General features: G+C 62.6%; 3 protein-coding genes across 4 annotated transcripts in view; all 3 read left to right on the top strand.

Annotated features, from left to right (window-relative positions):
• The window catches only part of C1QL1 (complement C1q like 1), a 6,414-nt gene extending 5,184 nt beyond the window's left edge, over window positions 1-1,230 (top strand). The window contains exon 2 of the mRNA XM_017838102.1: window positions 377-1,230. Coding sequence (XP_017693591.1) covers window positions 377-556 — 180 coding nt within the window. The 3' untranslated portion in view covers window positions 557-1,230. The remainder of the gene's footprint in view (window positions 1-376) is intronic.
• LOC108508931 (Ig-like V-type domain-containing protein FAM187A) overlaps window positions 1-5,038 on the top strand; it is a 17,187-nt gene extending 12,149 nt beyond the window's left edge. The window contains exons 1-2 of one of the 2 annotated variants that reach the window (XM_017838100.1): window positions 2,215-2,261; window positions 3,180-5,038. In XM_017838100.1, the coding sequence (XP_017693589.1) occupies window positions 3,349-4,593 (1,245 nt within the window). In that variant the 5' untranslated portion in view covers window positions 2,215-2,261; window positions 3,180-3,348 and the 3' untranslated portion in view covers window positions 4,594-5,038. Of the gene's footprint in view, window positions 1-2,214; window positions 2,262-3,179 lie in introns of those variants that run through there. The other variant, XM_017838101.1, reaches the window with a different exon arrangement.
• A 4,209-nt stretch (window positions 5,039-9,247) lies between these two features.
• GFAP (glial fibrillary acidic protein) lies at window positions 9,248-13,399 on the top strand. Its single transcript, XM_017838136.1, has 9 exons — window positions 9,248-9,701; window positions 10,309-10,369; window positions 10,866-10,961; window positions 11,033-11,194; window positions 11,468-11,593; window positions 11,800-12,020; window positions 12,180-12,223; window positions 12,859-12,944; window positions 13,240-13,399. Exons 1-9 carry the CDS (start codon window positions 9,298-9,300, stop codon window positions 13,279-13,281), a joined length of 1,242 nt encoding a protein of 413 aa, XP_017693625.1. The 5' UTR covers window positions 9,248-9,297; the 3' UTR covers window positions 13,282-13,399.
• The last annotated feature ends 3,347 nt before the right edge of the window (window positions 13,400-16,746 follow it).

Below are 16,746 nucleotides of genomic sequence, written 5' to 3' on the forward strand. Positions count from 1 at the left end.
TGTGGTCCCACATCAGAACCCAGAGCTGTGGTCCTGCATCCCAACCCAGACTAGGGTCCCATGTTGGAGCTGTGGTCCCACATCAGAACCCAGAGCTGTGGTCCTGCATCCAGTTCCAAGTGTCACAGCACCATATCTGTGCCACGGTCCCCCACCCAAAACCAGAGCCGTGGTCCCTTATCTGTGCCTGCCGGGTCAGGGAGAGGCTCTGGGGGATGCCCAGAGCAGCCTCACCCATGCGGGACCTGTTCACCCACGGGTGGGGATCCAGAGGGGTGCAACCCCTTGGCTGCGGGTGAGCTGGGACCGGGGCTGTCCCGTGGGCTCCGCGGGCCGGGGCGTGCCCTGAGCCGGTCCCGCGGTGTCCCCTGGGCAGGTCCGGGCCAGCGCCATCGCGCAGGACGCCGACCAGAACTACGACTACGCGAGTAACAGCGTCATCCTGCACCTCGACGCGGGGGACGAGGTGTTCATCAAGCTGGACGGGGGCAAAGCCCACGGCGGCAACAACAACAAGTACAGCACCTTCTCCGGCTTCATCATCTACTCGGACTGAGCCTGGACCCACGGCATCGCCCCCGGCACACCCCTGACTCCTCAGACCCACAACATCGCCCCCGGCACGCCCCTGACCCCCAGCCCCACAGCACCCCTGTGCCGTGGTTCAGTTCCTTGCTGCGCCACAACCCCTACGGTCTTCCCTTGCTCCTGCCCAGCCCCATAGCATCCCCCTGCCATGGTCCAGCCCGTGGATCCCCCCCCGCCGGGTGCTTTCGGCTTCCCACGGTGCCCCAAACCCCCCTTTTCCCATTAACTCACCCCACGGCTGCCAATTGAGGGCTTGGGGCTGCAGAGGGTTTGAGGGGGTGGCAAAAAAGCTGGGGGACCCCCTACGCTGCCCCACTGCCCCACCCCTCCCCCGGCTGAGCCCCTCCTTGCCCCTGATGCCCCATCCCCGCTGTTCTCCCCTCCCCAGGGCGGTGCCGGGGGTCTGGCGGGTGGGTCCCGATGTACAGACGTGCAGTGCCCACACGGCCCCGGGCTGGGGGGCTGAGCTGGGGGACGGAGGGAGCCGTCGGCCTGCCCCCCCCGGGGCGACAACATGGTAAAGCAGAGCTGTGACCTCTCCCCGTCTGCTGTCTGTGTCCCCGGTATCCCCCACCATGGGGACGGGGTCTTTCTGCCACCACCCCCCAGACCCCACTTGGCTCATCCAAGCCCAGACAGGAGGGGTCTCCCTGGCTCCAAGTGCTTGTGGCCCCTCTGCCACCTCCACTGGGGACACTGGGGCTGCCACCATGTCCCTGTCCCCAGAGGCTGGGTGGCCTCATGGAGGGGACACAGCATTGCCACTGTGAGGGGGGGAACACGGTCAGGCCACACAGAGGCACCGGGACCCTCGGGCACACATGCCCGTCCCCGCTGCCTCGGTGTGGGCAGGATGTGACCCAATTAGAGGTGACAGCGGGTGCCCGGGGCCAGTGGCTGCGTCCAGAGTGGCCGTGGTGGGGTCAGAGGATGGGAGCCTTGGGGACACTGGGTTGGGGGCGAGTGTCCTCCAGGTGTGTGGGGGTGTCCCCCAGGGGTGGGTGGGGGTGGAGGTGTGTCCCCAGGCGTGTGTGTGCTCCCAGGTATGGGTGTGTCCCCAGGTGTGTGTGTCCATGTCCCCCAGGTGTGTGCATGTCCCAGGCCTGTGTGTGTGTCCCCTGGGTGTGTGTGTGTCCCAGGTATGCATGTGTGCCCTAGGTGTGTGTGTGTCCCCAGGTGTGTGTGTGCTCCCAGATATGGGTGTGTCCCCAGGTGTGTGTGTGTCCCCCAAGCCCTGGCAGGTCCGGGTGCTGTTCCTCAGCACCGATCCCAGCTGCAGGCGTAGAGGCGGTGGCGGGGCCGGGCTGTCGGCCGCAGCCCCGAGCAGAAGGGCCACAGCCCCAGCCCGGGGGTCCCGGGACCCTCCCGGACCCTCCCGGACCCCCGGGGCTCTGACCCGCCGCTGTGCCGGGAGCCGCCGGCAGGGGGCGCAGAGGGCGGTGAGACTACAGTTCCCATGGTGCTTCGCGCGCCAGCGGGACTGCAGCTCCCATGAGGCACCGCGCGGCGCGGTCGGGGCGCGGCCAATGGGGAGTCGTTAGGCGGAGCGGGACCAATCAGGGTGCGGGGCGGGGCTTCGCGACTCATTTAAAAGCGGCGGCGGGAGCAGGGGAGTTGCAGCATCTGAGGGAATGGGTGCTGGGGAGGGGCGCGGTGGGGGAGAGTGAGAGCCTGTAAGTGCCTGAAATGTGTGTACGAGGGGCCGTGAGGGCACGGAGAGGGGGCAGGGCTCTGTGAGAAGGGCTTTGAAGGAGTAAAGGAGCTACAGAGCCCTCCGAGAGGGCCTTCGGGGGCCCACGGGTGGGGTGCAGGGCCATAGGGGAGGCTGTGGGTTAAGGGGCTGCCCAGGAGATGCACAAAGAAGTCTTGAGTTATTGAAGTGCCTTACAGGAATCATCGCACACTGAGCACTGTCTCCAGCACGTGACATAGCCCAGGACTGGAAGTTCAGGAAACTCCTGTGTCTCCCATCCTGGAGCTGCTCCAACAGTCCCACTCCCACCTCCCAGGCTGGCACTGTTGGGACCAAAGCCCCTTTGCCATGGTGGCTCCAGTGACCTGAGGGGACCCTGTTTGGCTCCCCACACTCCACTCTCACAGTCAGACCAGGTTCCTCACCAGCTCAGCCCCAGGTTTCCTTTAAGGAACCAGAGGGTAGAGCCCACCCTCAGCACGCTGGCAAGAGACACGACAGAAGGATGGGGACATCCAGGGTCATCTGGAAAAGCTTGAGAAGTGGGACCACAGGAACTTGATGGCCAAGTGGAAGGGGCTGCACTTGGGTTGGGGCAATCCCAGGTATCAGCACAGACTGGGAGAAGGGCTGAGAGCAGCCTTGCAGAGAAGGACTTTGGGGGTTTTGGTGGAGGAAATGCTGGACATGAGCCAACAGCAAGCACTGGCAGCACTGAAGGCCAAATGCATCCTTGGGGTGCATCAAAAGAGAGGTGGCCAGAGGGGTGAGGGAGGCGATGGTTGTCCTCTACTCTGGGGGTTGGGATGAGATCATCTTTAGGGTCCCGTCCAACCCAAGCCGTTCCGTGACCCTGTGATTCCATAAGATGGCGACAGTTCCATTGTTCCCATCACAGCTCCATCGTGTCCAGGGACACAGGTGACAGTGTTTCAGAGCTGCTGAGGGCAGGAAGGTTCCAGAGCAGGTGTCACAGAGGCCAGGCTGTCCTGGGGCAGGAAGGTCGCTCCCAGCACATCCCTGGCTGGGCTGGATGAGTTCTGCTGGGGCAGAGCTGGCCTGGAGTGATGGGGCCGAGCCTGCTGGGAGCCACCATCCTCCTCTGCCTGGTCGGTGTCCTCCAGGCCTATGCCATCGAGAAGAAAGGGGATGTGTTCAAGAAGATGGCGTGTCCCGCCTTCCTGACGTTCGAGAACGTCGCCTACTTGGCAGACATGACCTTCGAGCTGCCCTGCAAGTGCAAGCCAGAGGAGGTCTCTTCCGTCGTCTGGTACTTCCAGAAGAACCTGCGTGGCCGCACGATCACGGTGCTGACGGACTTCGACGGCACCGTGGTGCTGGACTCGAGCCACGTCCGCGCGGGCAGCGACCTGCTGAAGCGCTTCAGCATCCGCATGTTCAGCCTCATCGTGTTCCGGGCCCAGCTGAGGGATTCTGGGCACTACCTGTGCGGCTCCAAGGAAGGGCACGTCTTCTACAGCTACGACGTGGACGTGCAGCCCATGGGGCGCATCACGGTGGCCTTCCTGGACAGCGGCCAGCACGTGCAGGACGACTACGTGGGGGAGCAGTTCAGCCTCTTCACCACCTTCTGGGACTGGAGCAGCTGCGACCGCTGCGGGGTGCGGGGGGAGCAGCAGCGCGTTGGGCTGTGCTATGTGCAGAGCGCCCAGCTGAGCCCCCGCTACCGCACCTCGCTGCCCAACGTCACCTCCTGCGGCTCCCGGGCTGTGCCTGTGAGCTTCCCACACCTCCTGCACCTCCGCAGCCCCGAGGTGGCCGTCCGGAGCTGCCTGATGCCGTGCCCGCCCAAGGAGGTGCCCGAGGAGGGCGTCCAGTCCATCTCCAACATCGTCTACAAGTTTGGGGAGAAGCCCGACGTGCCCCGTGTCCCCATCCAGTACCACAGCCAGCCCTCCCGCACCAACCTGGTGATCGCGTGCCCGGGGGCCCGCCCGGAGCACACCGTGGGCTGGGACAAGGACTCAGTCCGGCTCTACCGCTCCGAGTACCTTGTGGGTGTTGAGAAGGGCATGAGGGTCTTCATCGACCACGGGAACCACCTGCACATCCTGCGGGTGCGCAGGAGCGACAGGGGCACCTACTTCTGCTGGAGGGACGGCGAGATGGTGGCGGGATTCCGGCTCAGCGTCACCTTCCCGGCCCAGCGCCGGCGTGGCCCCGGCGACCCCGAGTCCATCTTCGTCATGAGGGCCGTGGGCATCGGCTTCGCCGTCATCACCGGCATCTTCTTCCTCGCCCACCTGGGCCGCTGCTGCTGGTGGGTGCTCAGGAAACCGGCCGGGTTGTAGTGTCTCCCCTGGAGCGCACTTGGATGCCTCGGATCATCCTCCTGTCGGAAATCTCCGGTGTTTTGACCGTTTTTAGTTTGCTTTTCACTTTTCAAAGGAAAAATATTTTTCGAATTAACCTGATGATTAAACATCTCTGGTTCTGGGGCTGTTTTGAACCCGCCCAACTCAGCACAGAGTTGGGAGCCGATGTTTGAGGTAGAGCTTAAAGGACACAGGGGCAGCACAGACCCCTCTCCCAGGCTGGGGCAGGGCAGCTCCTCAGCCTGCTCCAGGCTCCAGGGCCCCCCCAGGGAGCCCGGGGTGGCTGCAGGGGACACAATCTGCACTCATGAGAATGAGCTAAACACTCGGTGATGACATGAGGAGCAAAGCCAGGGAAAGGATGTGGCAGGAAGGGACAGAGCTACAGGAAACAATCAGCACCTCCCACACTTGGTGAAGGAGTGGGGTACGGCTGTTTGGGTCCCTGAAGGGCAACACCCCCACCCAGAGCACCGGTGTGACCCCAAAAGGGCCCACATGTGGAGGCAGCCCCAGCCCCAACTCTCCCTGAGGACTTTGCCCCCAAACTCAGCCCCCAGACACGACCTTGCAGAACCCCCAGGGAGGCACCAGCTGAGCCCTGGGTGCTGAGCCAAGGGCTGGTGCAGGCCAGGAGGGGCACAGCCACCAACCTGGCAGCACTGCTCCCTGCCTTCCCCTCTGAATCCCCAAAAATCTCCCAGTAGAACCAAACATGCCTCCCCCATCATGCTATAACACCCCCAGCCCCCCAGGAACCACCCCTGCATGGACTGGAGCTGTCACACAGGTGCTGGAAGCTGGGAACTGCTCCTGCATCCACACCAGCACGTGGTTTGTTTGTTGGGAGGCAGAGCCAGCATTAGGAAGGGCAGGTTTCCAGCACAGCTCAGGGATTTGTGGCAGGCAGGAATCCAGCATCCCCCAGTGAGCAGCTGGGAGCTGCTGGAAAAGCATCCAGACACCTGGACTGCTCCCTGCAAACAGCACCAGGTTCAGGCTGGAGTGACAGCCAGAGCCTCTGTCTGCCCAGTGAGAGCCCTGCTGGGATTGAAATCCACTGGCAGGTTTGCACCAGGAACAGGGAGGCACATGGACAGAGCCCCTGGGGAGCACAATTCCCAGCTCAGTGCCGAGGGGGCAGCCCTGGCACTGGGGCCAAGGCATCCAGCAGATCCATGTGGCATCCTGGGGTCACATCAGCTGCCAGTCTGGAGCTGTGCAGGGGCACCCTGGGATGTCACACCCCCCGTGTCCCCAGGACATGCAGCCACTCTCAGCACCAGTGCAGGCACAGCACAGGTTCAGGCTGTGTGGTTTTGGGGTGCTGTTGTGTTCCCCCATCCCCCACAGCTGACTGGAGGCTTCCAAAGTAAATCCAAGGCTCCAGTGAGCCCACCCAGCCCAGGAGCAGATGGGGTAGGAGCTCCTGCAAGGATCAGAGGTGAGTGCCAGGACTTACCAGAGCAGCTGTAGCCAGTGAGGAGGGTGTCCAGTGGTGGGAGCTGGGGTGGGGGCATGGAGCTGCTGGAGGACATGGCTTCAGATCCCATTTTCTGTGTCCTCATGCACTCGGGGGGGTTGGTTCAGGGGTGGAGAGGGAGCCCCAGGCTGGGTGAGGCCTGCTCTGATTCCCTCACGGTGCCAACTCTGGGCAGTGACCCCTTAGAACCCCGTGAACCCCCTTTGGGCACCCACAGCCTCCCCTAGGGCAGCGCTGCCCCCTTTGTGCCCTCTTAGCCCCTCTCATGACCTGACACCCCGTTAAGCCACAGCCTCCCCTATTGCCCCTTTTGGCCCCTAAAGCCCCTCTCACAGCCCTACAACCTCTTTGGGCCTCCCCAGCCCCCTCCCACAGCCCTGCTCCCCTCTTTGGGCTCCCACAGCAGCTCCCGTGGGAGGAGCTGGGGTTCAGGAGCAGCTCCCAGCTGCTGGAAAAGGTGACCACGGGTGGGAGAAGCAGCACTGGGATGTGGGACAGCTCCGGGTGTGCCGCTGTCCCACGGGAACCGGGGTCACCAACTCCTCCTGCCCCTTCCCTGCCTGGCAGCAACTCATCTCACCTTTATCTTCTTCAGCCTGGAAGCTTCTCATTAACACTCGCAGCCCACTCGCAGTTCGTTTGTCTCATTAGGGGAGGGCCGGGGAGGAGGAGGAGGAGGGGGGAGAGCCCAGCTCTGCCTCCCGCGGCCGCCGGCACTGGCAGCTTTGATCCCGCTGCGTGGGAGCCTGGAGAGGATCAATCCCTGGGGAGCAGCGGGTGCTCACACAGGACCCCAAAGCCCCGCTCTGTTCCCTCCACCCCGCGAGGGATGGAGGTCCCCTGTCACCAGGGCTGTCACACAGCACGTGTCCCCAGGGATGCCACTGTTCTGGCTGGGGACACTGAGTGCCACTATGGGGTGCGTAGGTGCCCCCAAACTGCCGTTTCGGAGGGCAAACCCCTGCCTGTCGCTGGACAGCTGGGGGGACACGGGGCTGGCTGGGGACAAGGAGCTTCTGGGCATTAAAGGGGGATGTGGGAGCTGCCCCAGTCCCACCAGTTTTGTCTCCAGCGGCTCTGGGTCCTCCCAAATTGCGCCCACAGGGACACGGCCGTGGCCGCAGCTCTCCCCACTGGCCACTGTCGGTGCCCGGCGATGGTGGCTCCGGTCCGGCCACATGTCCCGGTCCCGCAGAGGGCAGGAGCTTTTCCCGGCCATCGGCTGCCACCTGCTGCCAGCAGCAAGGCCAGTCCCCATCCCTGTCCCCATCCCTGCCCCTGTCCCTGTCTCCATCCCTACAGCAGCATCTCAGGGACCCCCCTGCCCCGCAGCTTCACCCCAGCTGCCTCTCGGGGCACCCACCCCGCCGCCACCATGTCTCGCTGGTGGCCCCAAAACATCCCCATCCCCCACACGGGCTGTCCCCGAGGCCCATCCATGTCCCAGTTTGCGGCCAGGACGCCGTGGCTGGGAGGGGACAGGGTTGGCGGTGGCGCCGTGCCGGTCCTGGATCCATCCCGCCGTGTTTCCCGGCAGTGCCGTGCCCGTCCTGGATCCATCCCGCCGTGTTTCCCGGCAGTGCCGTGCCCGTCCTGGATCCATCCCGCCGTGTTTCCCGGCAGTGCCGTGCCCGTCCTGGATCCATCCCGCCGTGTTTCCCGGCAGTGCCGTGCCGGTCCTGGATCCATCCCGCCGTGTTTCCCGGCAGTGCCGTGCCCTGGCACAAAGGCCCCTCCAGGCCGTGCCGAGCAGACACGGCTCCGGCCCTGCACAAAGCCCCTTTCAGCCGCCCTAAAAGCCCCTGGCACCCGGCCCTGCCTCTCACCACTCCCTGCCATGGGCCAACAGGGGCAAAAGATCCCCCAAAGTCAGTGCATATGTGGCTGGTGACATGGTCGAACACACAGCTATGGTGGGATAAGTCCCCTCTGGATCTGGGAGGGGACGGGCGTCCTGAGTCCTGTCCAGGCTCCAGGGCCACCAACCAGTGCTTCCACAGATCCAGTGGGATGGGAAGGACTTTGAAGGCTTCAGCCACTTAATTAACACCTGGCCTTAATTAATAGCCTGGAGTGATGGGCTGCTCATGCCAGGGCTTGTCCTGGAGGATGTGATATGGGGAGGATACGTACATATGTGTGCTCACATGTGGGGGTGTGTGCCCCTGTGTGTGCCCCTGTGTGTGCCCGTGTGTACACGTGTGTGCCCACGTGTGGGTGTGTGTGTGCCCGTGTGTGTGCCCATGTGTACACGTGTGTGCCCACGTGTGGGTGTGTGTGTGCCCGTGTGTGTGCCCGTGTGTGTGCCCACGTGTGGGTGTGTGTGTGGGTGTGTGTGTGCCCGTGTGTGTGCCCATGTGTACACGTGTGTGCCCACATGTGGGTGTGCCTGCGTGTGCACGGTGGGGTGGCTCTGTGTGTGTGTGTGTGCTGTGTGTACATGTAAGGGTAACTGGGCATGTGCCACTCTGGGCATGTGTGTGCATGTGCACACGTGTGTTGGCCTGGCTGTGCCTGTGTGTGCACAGCAGGGTGGCTGTGCCTGTGCACGCTGTGTGTGTGTGGAAGGGGAGCTGCGTGTGCACAGCTCTGGGTGTGTCCCGTGTGTGTGTGTGCGCACGTGTTCAGGGAAAGCAGCACACGTGTGTATCTGCACACTGTGTGTGTCCCCACGTGTGTGCCAGGCAGGGACACGGACAGACATGTGTGTGTGTTTCTGGAGGTGTCTGTGTGCACGTGTGTGCCTGTGGGCGTGCACACACCTACGAGTGGAGATGCAGGTGACTCCACACGTGTATCTATAGATCTCACACGTACATGTGTGTGGATCTCCCATGGCACCACACTCGGCCTTGCACCCACCCCCACCCGCTGCCTGCCCCGGGGGTGAACTTGGCCACTGCTCCATCTCTGCCCTGCCACGTGCCCCAGGCCCACCCGGGGGGGCCGGGGGTGTGCAGGGGGCTGTGCCACGGTGCCCAGGCTGGATGCCAGGGCACAGACACCCCTGCCAGGCGCCATGGCCTGGCTTTGTGCCGGCCCAGTGGCTCCCTGGCTGGCGGCCAGAGCCGGGGCGCCCAGCGGGACGGGGGCTCTGGGCTCCATAAAAACCCTCGGGAGGGCACATCACACCCACCCCAGGCATGGAGAGCCAGCGCTCGTCCTCCTACAGCCGCCGCTTCGGCCCCGCCACCTCCATGCACCGGGTGCCCCCCGCCAGCCCCCCAGTCCGGAGCCACCGGGGACCCCGTGGCACCCACCCGGCCGCCCGGCTGGGCTCGGGCAGGATGGACTTCTCGCTGGCCACGGCGCTCAACTCGGAGTTCCGGGAGACACGCACCAGCGAGAGGGTGGAGATGATGGAGCTCAACGACCGCTTCGCCAGCTACATCGAGAAGGTGCGGCTGCTGGAGCAGCAGAACAAGGTGCTGGTGCTGGAGCTGAACCAGGCGCGGGACCAGGAGCCCTCCCGCCTGGGGGACGTTTACCAGGAGCAGCTGCGGGTGCTGAGGCTCCACGTGGAGCAGTTGGGCACCGCCAAGGCCCGGCTGGAGATCGAGAGGGACAACCTGGCCCAGGACCTCAGCAGCCTCCAGCAGAAGTAAGGCACTGTCCAGCTGGGGCTACTTCTGGGGACCAGGGTGGCCACCAGGAGCAGGATGGAAAGTGGCCACTGGGATGGGTATCAGGGTGATTACCAGGAGCAGGGTGGCCACTGGAATGGGGACCAGGGTGACCACCAGATCCAAAGTGGCAGCAGAGACCAGGATGGCCGCCAGGATGATGACCAGGGTTGTCCTGGAGACCACGGTGGTGATGGGGATGGTGATGTGGCCGGGGAAGTGGTGATGTCATGGGAACCATGGTGGTGGCAAGGCCCAGGGTGACCCCTGGGACCAGGATGGAGACTGGGGGGTACCCAGGGATCAGGGTGGCCACGGAGACAGGAGCAGGGTAGCCCTGGGGACCAGGCACTGATGTGCACCAGGCTGGTGGTGGGGACCACGGTGACCCCTGGGAACAGCGTGAGATGGTGGAGGGGGTGTGGGATGGGTGCAGGCACTGACACAGGGTTTGGGTGGGTGCTGGGGCTTGACACAGGGGGGTGTGTCTGTGGGCAGAGAGGGACAGATCATGGTGCCAGAGGGATCACGGTGCCAGAGGGGTCACAATACCAGACATGTAATGGTGCCCCTGCTCTGGCACAGGCTGCAGGACGAGGTGACCCTGCGGCTGGAGGCCGAGAGCAACCTGGCTGCCTACAGGCAGGTGAGGGCAGGGGCCACATCCTGCACTGCAGGGGTTCAGCTCCCATCTTGTCCTCTCCTTGGGATGGGCAGGAATGGGGAGGGGGTGGACAGGAGCAGGCAGTGAGGGACTAGGGTACATTACAATGGGCAGAGAGGGGCAGAGAGGGGCAGGGATGGGGCAGGGATGGAAAGGGATGGACCATGGATGGGCAAGAATGGGCAGAAAAGGGGTGGGGATGGGCAGGAGTAGGCAGTGAGGGACTGGGATGTGTTATGATGAACAGAAATAGGCAGAAACAGGGCAGGGTTGGAACACGGATAGGGCAGGAATGGAACAGAGATTGGGCAGGAATGGAGCAGGGATGGGCAGGAGTAGGTAGTGAGGGACTGGGATGTGTTACAATGGGCAGAACTGGGCAGGAGAGGGCAGGAATGGGCATGGCCAGGCAGCTCAGGAGGGAGCAGACCCAGGGGGCCAGCCTGGGACTGTCTGCTCTGTCCCCCCACGGTGACAGGACGTGGACAACGGCACCTTGGCTCGCCTGGACCTGGAGCGGCGTGTGGGGACCCTGCAGGACGAGATCGCCTTCCTGCGCAAGGTCCACGAGGAGGTAACCCTGCCCAGGGGGGGCTGGGGGTCCTGGGGCTTGGGGGGCTGTGCTGACTCCCCTGTCCCCACCAGGAGCTGCGGGAGCTGCAGGAGCAGCTGTCCCGGCAGCGGGTGCACGTGGAGGTGGACGCCAGCAAACCAGACCTGACGGCCGCCCTGCGCGACATCCGCAGCCAGTACGAGGCCGTGGCCGCCAGCAACGCCCAGGAGACAGAGCAGTGGTACAAGTCCAAGGTGCAGATTGAGCTGGTGGCCTCACGGAGGGGTGGCCTGGCTGTTCCCCCCGGAATGTCACCTCCTTGGGGCTGGGGTTGCTCACCCGGGGTTGGGGGGTGGTGAGGGGGTGTGGGATCTCTGCTGTCCCCACCCGTGTCAGGGATGTTTTCTCCGTGTTCCTGGGGCTGTGTCCCTCCTGTGGAGCACAGCAGAGCTGTGCCCCCAGGCCATGTGCCACCGGGACACATCTCTGCTGCGTGGTCCCATCCCGTGGCCGTGTCCCTGTCCCAGTTCGCAGACCTGACGGACGCGGCCGCCCGGCAAAACGAGGCCCTGCGCGCGGCCAAGCAGGAGGCCAACGAGTACCGGCGCCAGCTGCAGGCCCTCACCTGCGACCTGGAGGCTCTGAGGGGCTCGGTAGGTGATGGCCATGAGGTGCAAGAGGGGGGACACGGCCTTGGGGAGCTGCCACCACCATGGGGTTCCCCAGAACCCCAGTGGGACATCACCCAGTGCTGGGGAATGGCGGCTCCCCTGGGGTGGGAGATGGGCACTGGGATGAGCCCCCAGCTCCTGGGAGAAGGTGGCCATGGAGGGTGTCACGGCCCCTTGTGGCCCCCCAGAACGAGTCCCTGGAGAGGCAGCTGCGGGAGCTGGAGGAGCGCTACGCCCTGGAGACGGCCGGCTACCAGGACACAGTGGCACGGCTGGAGGAGGACATCCAGAGCCTCAAGGAGGAGATGGCCCGGCACCTGCAGGACTACCAGGACCTGCTCAATGTCAAGCTGGCCCTGGACATGGAGATCGCCACGTACCGCAAGCTGCTGGAGGGCGAGGAGAGCAGGTGATGGCACAGGAGGGACTCCACGTCCTTGTGGTCCCTCTGGGGTGTCCGGCTGGGTTGGGGACCATCCTCCAGACCCCACTGCCCCAGCCCCGGGCGGGTGGAGCTGGGGGGCAGCAGGACCTCGCGCTCTTCCCAACACCCTGGTTGCTCCTGCAGGATCACCATCCCCGTGCAGAGCTTCTCCAACCTGCAGGTCCGAGGTGAGGCTGGGGGGGGGGCAGGATGGTGGCACAAGCAGGGATGGCTTCTGGGGGCTCTGTGGCAGGAGATGCCACCTAGGCCATCCCTGTCCCATCCAGAGGAACTGGGATGTTTTTCTCTGAATCTTATGGAACCAGGACTCCTGGTTTTCCCAGGATGGGGGGAGGAGGGTGCCATGGACACATCCCCCAGGCTGAGCGTGTCCCCAAGGCTGAGCATGTCCCCAAGCCCATTGATGTGCCCAAGACTGATCACATCATCACATCCTCAGTGACAACCACATCCTCAAGGCCAGTGACATCCCCCTGGCCAATTGTGCTCCCCAAGGACAAGCCTGTCCCCAAGCTCAGTCACATCCCAAAACCACCCATGTCCCCATGGTCAATGACATCTCCAAGGTCAAAAATGTCCCCAGTGCCAACTGTGTCCCCAGGGCTAATCACATCCCAAAATCAGCCACATCCTCAGAGCCAACACTGTCCCTGAGGCTGGTTGTGTCCCCAGGGCCACTGTCTCCCATGGTTCAGGGTTTTCCAGCCCAATCCATTTACTTTGGGCCTCTCCACCTGAGCGTGGCTGGAAGGGCCATACCCTGGCCACGGTGTCACTGCCTTGTCCCGGCCTTGTCCCCCAGAGAACAGCCTGGACACCAAATCTGTGTCAGAAACCCACGTGAAGAGGAGGATCGTGGTCAAAACTGTGGAGACTCGAGATGGAGAGGTGGGAAATCCTCATCCTTGTCACCCACGCTCCACCCCCTCTCCCCACGGGGTGTCCCCAGGAAACTTGTACATGGGGCCACCATCCCTGAGCCCCAGGAGCAGCCCGGGCAGGGATCCAGTGATCCCAGTGCCCTGAGAGCGCGGCTGGGCTGAGCCCGGCAGCTCAGAGAGAACACAGCTCCCTGTCACACGTGTCCCTGTCCCCATCCCCAAGCTCATTCGAGCCCAGGCAGGCTCAGCCGGGAGCGGAGCCTGAGCCGGGGGTGATGGTCCCTCTCTCCCTCCGGCTCCAGGTGCTCAAGGAGTCCAAGCAGGAGCACAAGGAGGGGCCGTAGGGCGGACGATCCCGAGCTCCGCAGGTCCTGCCCGACGCTTCGAGGGAGCCCCGCGGGCACGGGGGGCGGGAGGAGCCGGCGGTGCCTCGGGGGGCATCTCCCTCCCCTGCACCCCTCGCCTCTCCCGCCTCACCCCGTGCCCAGGGACCCCCCCACCCTGTTTGGGGCTGGCAGAGAGCAAAGCGCCCATCGGAGCGGGCACCGTGTGGGGCGGGGGTGGGCAGCACGCAGGACCAGGCAGAGCCAAGCTCCCCGGCGGGATCCTGCCGCATTCCCACAGCACGGCGTGCCGGTGGTTTGGGGGCTGTTCCTGCCTCGCCGCGGGTCTCCAGCTCGCCAGTGCCGATGGAGAGGATCCACCCTGTTTTGATCTCCATGCAGTCGTTGGACAAGATGATGGTGCCAAGAGCATCTCCTGCTCCCACCTTGCTGCCCTCTCTGGTCTGGGAGACCTCCCTGGATCTCCCCAGTACACCCTGACCCCCAGCACCCTTGGGTGGGGGCTGCAGAGTGCAAGGCACCCGCCGGAGAGGGACATTGCCTTGTCACCAGGGGTTGGTGAGCTCAGCTGAGAGGCAGGGGCAGGAAAATGGGGAGGATGGAGAGGCAGGGGAGGAGGAAGAGGACAATGGAGAAGCAAGATGCTCTTGGGATGGTGTCAGGGGATGATGAAATGGGGATCAGGAGGGATTCCTGGAGGTGTCCAGGGTGGTTTGTGGGGGCAGTGTGGGCTGGGTGGCCTCAAGAACTTCTCCTGGCACAGAGCCCTGGCACTGTCCTGACCCCCACACTGGGTGTCTGCCACCAGGGTGTCCCCAACACTGTGGTGGGGACAAACAGATCTGAGGGGTTCATGGTGAGGTGTGACCCCTGGCCCTACACTTGGGGGTCTCACATAGGGGAAAATGGAGAGAAAGGGGGTGCAGAGGAGGAGGAAGATGTTGGGGGCTCTCACAAACGGAGCAATCCCTGTCCTGCCTATCCCACCTGGGGTCACACTGTGAGCCAGGGGGTCTGGGGACCAGGGCTGCCCCAGTCACAGCCCCTGCCACACACAGAACCTGAGCCCATTCTTCCATGGGCATTCAGGGTGGGGTTGGAAGAAATCCCTTGTCCCTGGGCTGCATGTGGCCCTGTGCCCCCACCTGTCCTCCCCCAGACCACCCAGGGCATTGCCCAGCCCCACTCCCACCTTCACTGCAGCCACCGACCACGAGCAGAGCCTTCCCTGATGCCATCTGACACAGGAGCAAGGACCCAGCAGCACTCCCCGTGCCCTGCCAGCCCCTTGTGATGACACATCCCTGCTCTTGGATCCATCCCCTCATCCCTCTGTCCCCCTCATCCCCTGGCTCAGGTTTGCTTTGCTCCAACTCCAGAAAGGCCATTCCTGGGGCAGGAGATGTTACAGGAGCCCAGGGCGCTGCCCAGGGTCGGAACCCAGGGGGAATCCAGCGTGGCCCCCACGAGCAGCCTCCCTTGTTATTAATTACTGACTTATTAATTGCTGAGCCTATCACAGCTCGGGGTGAGGAATAAAGCTAATGAACATTCTGGTTGTTCCTGAATCCACCTCTCTGCAGCCAAGCCATGGGGTTTGGGAATTATCTGGGCATTGGGGCCCTTTGGGGGCCCAAACTGAGCTCAGTGCTGTGTGGGGATGTGCTCAGGGCTGAGCCCCACGGCACAGACACGCTCCAGGGGCCAACACCCGTGAGGGACCGAACACGGGGAGGGGGAGCAGGGATAACGCCCTGAGCTGGCAGCCAGGCAGTGGGGTGGAAGAGACCCCCTTCCCAGGAGGGGAAGCAGGGATCTGCTGAGGGTTCTCCACCCTCCCAGGAAACTCCTGGGATCCTCTGCTGCTGTTGGGGCTGAGGGTGGATTTGAGATCCTGCACATCATAGACACAGTTCAAGTGCCAGGGCATTGTTGGGCCCCTCAGTGCCCTCCTGGACAGTGACAGTTGTCTTGGGAATGTTGAAATCCCCAAGCCACATCCTTGGAAAAAGGGGATGAGCCTAGTGGGGACGTCCTGCTCCATACTGAGGAGCAAGTGGCCACCAAAACCCTGCAGAGATGCCACCACCTTTGGGGGACGTACAAGATAACATTGTCTGGCACAAACATTGACTCCCAACTCTGTGCTCAGTTGGATGAGTAAAAACCCTCAAAAATCAGACACGTTTCTGAAGAAAATCACCTGATTAATTTGAAAAATATTTTTTGTCCTTCAAAAATGAAAAAAAAAATGTTTAAACCAAAATTAAAAAAAGAAAAACAGGTTTGCTCCAGCTAAGGAGCTCAAAGGAACATTGAAGGGTTTGGGATGCTGGGACTCACAGTTCTCAGCAAGAAAAACAAGTTAAATAAGGGAAAAAAGGGTGAGAAAAGCAACTATTAATTGAATTAAAATAGTTTGGTGGATCTTTTTATCAGCCTTTTAGGAAAACAACTCTAATAAATCACTGATGCGGACCAAGAACTCTGTAGAGCTTGGCCAGAACATCTTGCATCAGCTCCAAGTTTTCATTGGAAAAAAAAGGACTTTATTGAGCTTAAACCCCCACTGTCAGCCAAGAACACATCCCGGCAGTGTGAAATCCTGCCAGGAACAAATCCTGGCAGTGCGAAATCCCACCTGGAACAAATCCTGGCGCTGTGAAATACCCCCTGTCCCCACTAAGCTGTGCCAAAACAGGGAGTTTCCCACATCAGTCCTCGGTGTCCTGCTCTTGCCCGAGGGCAGGGTGAGCAGGGGCTGGCAGAGATCGATTGGTGGTGGCCAAAGCATTGGAAACTTCCAAAGGGAGGATGATCCAAGTGCCCCGTGGGGGAGATGCTCCAGCCTGGCCAGGTTCCTGAGCGCCCACCAGCAGTGGCAGCCCGGGTGGGTGAGGATGAAGATATGATGATGATGAAGCCCATGTTTGCTCCCCACCGACCCTGCCTGGATGCCCAGGGTGGCAGGATGAAGATGATGAAGATGATGATGATGAAGCCCACATTTGATCCCCACAGCCCCTCAGCTCAGCTGTTGGCAGGTCAGGTCACACCACACACCCACGGACCAGGAGAGGCAGAAGGAATGGCACCACAGCAGAGTGCAGGGACACAGATGTCCCCAAGAGAGGTGCCACAAAGCCCAACATTCACACGTCAGGCCTCAGGGATGGATCCTGTCACCAGGTGTTGGGTGGTTCTTGTCTGCCAGGGTGAATCTGCCGTTTGCTGGGTTGGGTTTTGGAACAAAAAGGACCCGACAGTTGTCACTGGCATTGATTACATCTCCCAAATCCCCTGAGTGACCACGGACACAGGTGGAAAAGGGAAGGGACTATCTGGGTTTAGGTTTCTCCTTCACTACCCAGCAATGTTTTCTTTCCCTTGGTTTTCTCCTCATCCAAGAGACTCTCCCATCCCCATCAGTGAGGACACCCTGCCCAGAGACCACAGCACCACAGC

The sequence above is a fragment of the Lepidothrix coronata genome, unplaced genomic scaffold, assembly GCF_001604755.1.
Source record: "Lepidothrix coronata isolate B3197 unplaced genomic scaffold, Lepidothrix_coronata-1.0 Scaffold324, whole genome shotgun sequence".
Lineage (NCBI taxonomy): Eukaryota > Metazoa > Chordata > Aves > Passeriformes > Pipridae > Lepidothrix > Lepidothrix coronata.

Bases quoted from the DNA above. Each gene is read 5' to 3' on its own strand.
- GFAP (XM_017838136.1), top strand. From the start codon at position 9,298: ATGCACCGGGTGCCCCCCGCCAGCCCCCCAGTCCGGAGCCACCGGGGA. The intron at 11,594-11,799 runs GTAGGTGATGGC...GTGGCCCCCCAG, and splicing joins TGGAGGCTCTGAGGGGCTCG to AACGAGTCCCTGGAGAGGCA. The intron at 12,224-12,858 runs GTGAGGCTGGGG...CTTGTCCCCCAG, and splicing joins CTCCAACCTGCAGGTCCGAG to AGAACAGCCTGGACACCAAA.